Here is a 4174-nt window from a genome sequence, read left to right as displayed (position 1 = left end):
TTTAGCTAACCTTGGCTACGTTTATAAAGTTGATACATCATTTAAGTGAAAAGTAAAAACGTTTATTCTTTCGGTTTCAATACTTTCTTGATAATTCTATTAATATTTTATGCTCTAGAAAGAAGAATCATGTTTATGCATAATTCAAATTGCGAGTAGCTTTTACATAACTGCGCACGATAAAAATTCAAAACAAATCCACGTGCTCTCTTTGTTGTTCACTTTCGTTGTGGGGCACAGAAGTCTCAATACCGGTACAACAACAATGTACTTTTTGACTGCCATTTTTGCATGTCCATTTTCGTAAGAGGTTTGTTTTTTCTACCTATAGCTAGATCTTCTTTATCATCTGTTGCTACGCATACAAATTTTAATGTCAGCGTAAGTGTCTAGTTAGCTAGCTTGCTTTTTTTGCATAACCAGCTAGCGCAGCTGGGCAGCTACATTGTGTCACCTTTAACAATACAATAGTCAAATGCATTTGAAAGTCTATGTTAGCTACTCCTGGTAGCCTAATTGCAGAAGGAGGTGGGAGGGACAACCTTAAATTTAAAAACATTTTCCACTCATTTTAATAGATTAATTCCAAGCGACGTTATTTGTTTACTTTTCAACGGTAAGCCCTTGGCTCTGAGTATTTATTTGCATGACAGCAAAAAAAGATGCTAGGATTTTGTGAAAAAGGTCTTTTTCCTGTGGATTCTTTTTATTAACATGTTTCGACTTTACCAAAGTCATCTTCAGAATATTATACAACAGTTGGATACATACACTCTATACACAATTTTTTTCCAAAAGTTATTTAAATATTTCCCAAAAGTACAATTTTATGTGAATTATACATTCCTATAGCTACATACTATGCCACAAAATTCTTTGCAATCTTGTGTTGCTACGAATTTTTAGATTTCTTTTTACAGACACATTATTGAGGTTTTAACTATTATCCAAAGAATACCTTCGACAATGAAATAGATTGATAATTACTTTTCTTAACCTAAACTCCATTTTTTTCCTGCCACGCTGATGCCAACGCTGAAAGAGCTAACCGCTGAAAATGTAAACACTGGAATCCAGCTATAGATGACATGTTATTGTTTACAAAAGTTATAAATTTTGCATTTTTTTTGCACATGCTCTTTGATCTTATGCTATCTTATGCTACCCAAACAATCTTTAATCTTCATTATAGTAGCCATTTTACACTGTGAGAGTCCTGCTTTTTTGTTTACACAAGAATGTATGCATGTCCATTGTTCTTAAAATGAAGTCAAAACCGCTACATCAATCTGAAATTGGTAATAAAAGTTTTAATACCCCCGCACTATGCCACACCACGTACAGTCCAGCTTTATTAGTTGGATCATACATATGGCAACCATCTTATTGCGGTTTGTCTGTTCAGTATTCATATTACTGTGGAAAGTTTATCATTTCTTGAACATGATAGTTTAGTAGGCGACGTTTTGGGAGATCCTTCTCCCATCATCGGGTAAAGTAAAATGATGTTGAGCATAATTGCAGAGGATCGAAATTCATAAAAATTAACCAATCAGAAACGAGCTGTTTTCATACAAAGTGATCAACTTTACACAGTCACTTAGTTTCACAAGAAAATGTTTAGTCACATCAAGCATCTCTTCGGCAAGTTATTACGCAAAAATTTAATATGGCAGAGCTACGCGTTAAAAAATGAATAAAGTTGAAATGTGTTTTTTAAAATTCAGTGATAAATTCTGTATAATAAGATACCTAAGACCTGTTGTATTGCATTAAAATTGAATCTGTTATGTATATTTACAAATTATATGCTACCACAGATGCTACCTCAATTGTGGTCTTTTAGTTAACCCAGAAAAAATATCCTAATTTAGAGAAATAATATCTGTACACATCTCTTGTTAGGTGACAAGTAGTTTAGTTTATCTTCATGGAAGCATTTTTAACACAAGCAAGATAGCTTTTTTAATTGTTTATCAGATTGCATTTCACTGATACTCGCCCTAAAAACTTTTATATCTACAATATAAAAAATTAGATTTTTTTCTGTTATTACAAACAGCATATTTAATCATAAAATGTTTTATCTAGATCAACGATTTTCAATTTCTGTGCTAATTTTGAAATAGAATACATTTTGGGATATATACATTATATCCTTAACACAAAAATACTCATACTTTTATATTAGGCTGTAAAAAATGCTCAGTACTATGTAGGTGGGGTTTTAGATTTAACAAACATAGGGTTATATAGTCTTTAATCTAAAATGTATGAATAAGCATCCACATTAAACTCTACTAACAGGACTAGTTCAATAGTTTCAAAAAGCAAATTTATGGATTTATATAAAATCCTCTCCCCCCCATCCTCCTTAAACTTATGCTAAATAATAATATTATGACAGTATTCATTGTTTGAGAAAACGAAAATCTCAAGATTCTTAAATTATGTTTTAATTATAACATTAAAAATATTTTTAGTATCTATAAGTATTTGCCAATTTCTTAACAAAGAACACAAGCCAATTCTCTTTCTTGCATCCAAGTGGCAACTGCAACGTTAGTAAGAGGCAAAAACTCGTGGGAACAAAGTTCTTTCTTATTAATTTATTCAACATTTGTTTCGTTCTTTCTAGCTAGCTAGCGATGTCGACGAGAAATTATTTTATACTGTGGCGAAGATGGAAACATTCTATTAGTACGAAGCACATAGCAACAAGAAGTATTCTTAAAGATGGCAACACAATGCCGCTTTTCGGCTTTGGTTGTTATAAGCTTGCCGATAATATGACGAAAAGTTCAGTTTCGACTGCTTTGAAGCACGGTTACAGATTAATCGATACAGCGCAACAATACGGTAACGAGAAGTTTATTGGACAAGCATTACGTGAATCGAAGTTACAACGAGAAGATTTTTTCGTTGTCACAAAACTTTCATATTCCAATGGTTACGCGGAAGCCATAAAATCTTGCATGGAAAGTTTAAAATTATTGCAACTCGATTATATTGACCTTTATTTAATACATTCCCCTTCAACTGGAAAAGTTATCGAGACGTGGGAAGCCTTTACTACATTACAAAAGCAGGGTTATATTCGAAGTAGCGGGGTATCGAACTTTCATAAGCATCATTTAAAGCCTCTTCTAGACAGTGGTCTTCCTGCACCAGTAGTGAATCAAATTGAGTACCATCCATGGAACCAGCAAACAGATCTTCTTAACTATTGTAGACAACACGATATAAATATAATGGGCTATTGCCCTTTAGCGAGAATGCAGCTATTTACTACCGAACATTGGAATCCTCGGATTGATGTTATATGCAAGAAATACGAAAAAACAAGGACCCAAGTAATTCTGCGTTGGTCGCTGCAGAATGGTGTAATAACAATCCCAAAGTCTTCCAGCGAAGCTCGTATCATAGAGAATGGATCTATATTTGATTTTGAATTGGACACCGCAGAGATGGAATTCATTTCTGATTTAGATAAAGGCATACAAATTGCTTCGGTCAGTGCCAAGACTGATCCATGGCTCGGTTAGTAGGTGATGCGACCTATGTGTAAAATTGCTGTAATTATTAAATAAAATTCTATTTCTTTTGGTGAAAAAAGGAGTTGTTATTTTGAAAAATTTGTCTCTTATTTATTTGTTACAAAATATCTACAACCTTCTCTATCTTTATTTAAACAGTAATTTTAATAAACGGCGATGTTTCGTAGTAATTATATTTAATGATTTAAATGAAGGAAACCAGTATTTCAACTTTACTTGATATAGCTTAAGTGAAGCAGGAATTATTTGTAGTGAAGTCGCAAACATATGAGTACTTTTTAACGCAGGAAGAGGGTGCTCAACGCCTGTGAAAAAAGCTGTAAAGTTTTACAAAAATAATTCATTTCTAATAAAACGGAAAAATAACCATCTTAGCAAAATCTAAAAGTGCAGTTAACAGTGGTTAGGGTTTTTTTGTTGCATTTGTACGTTGTTCTTAATTTTTATTAACATTCCATCTTGGTGAAAATTTATGCTGTTCTGTTTTTGACTTTTAAGAAAACTTATTCCGCAAAATAATATTGCTAGTTGACTGTGTTATTTTATTTATCCTTTCAAAAATGACGCACCACCACATATGCATCACTGTCACATGCTGCAAGCGCACAAGCGCCGGA

The 4174-nt window shown here is 32.9% G+C and overlaps 1 protein-coding gene across 2 annotated transcripts; it reads left to right on the top strand.

The window, feature by feature from the left end:
* The first annotated feature begins 190 nt into the window (after positions 1-190).
* LOC130640979 (9,11-endoperoxide prostaglandin H2 reductase-like) lies at positions 191-3635 on the top strand. Of its 2 annotated transcripts, none has more exons than XM_057447602.1 (2): positions 191-310; positions 2639-3635. In XM_057447602.1, exon 2 carries the CDS (start codon positions 2649-2651, stop codon positions 3543-3545), a length of 897 nt encoding a protein of 298 aa, XP_057303585.1. In that variant the 5' UTR covers positions 191-310; positions 2639-2648; the 3' UTR covers positions 3546-3635. The 2 variants fall into 2 exon arrangements, with proteins under 2 accessions (XP_057303585.1, XP_057303586.1); XM_057447603.1 differs by having other exon boundaries at positions 298-381.
* The last annotated feature ends 539 nt before the right edge of the window (positions 3636-4174 follow it).

Source organism: Hydractinia symbiolongicarpus, chromosome 4, assembly GCF_029227915.1.
Source record: "Hydractinia symbiolongicarpus strain clone_291-10 chromosome 4, HSymV2.1, whole genome shotgun sequence".
NCBI classification, from domain to species: domain Eukaryota; kingdom Metazoa; phylum Cnidaria; class Hydrozoa; order Anthoathecata; family Hydractiniidae; genus Hydractinia; species Hydractinia symbiolongicarpus.
This window is presented reverse-complemented; position numbering and strand designations above follow the sequence as displayed.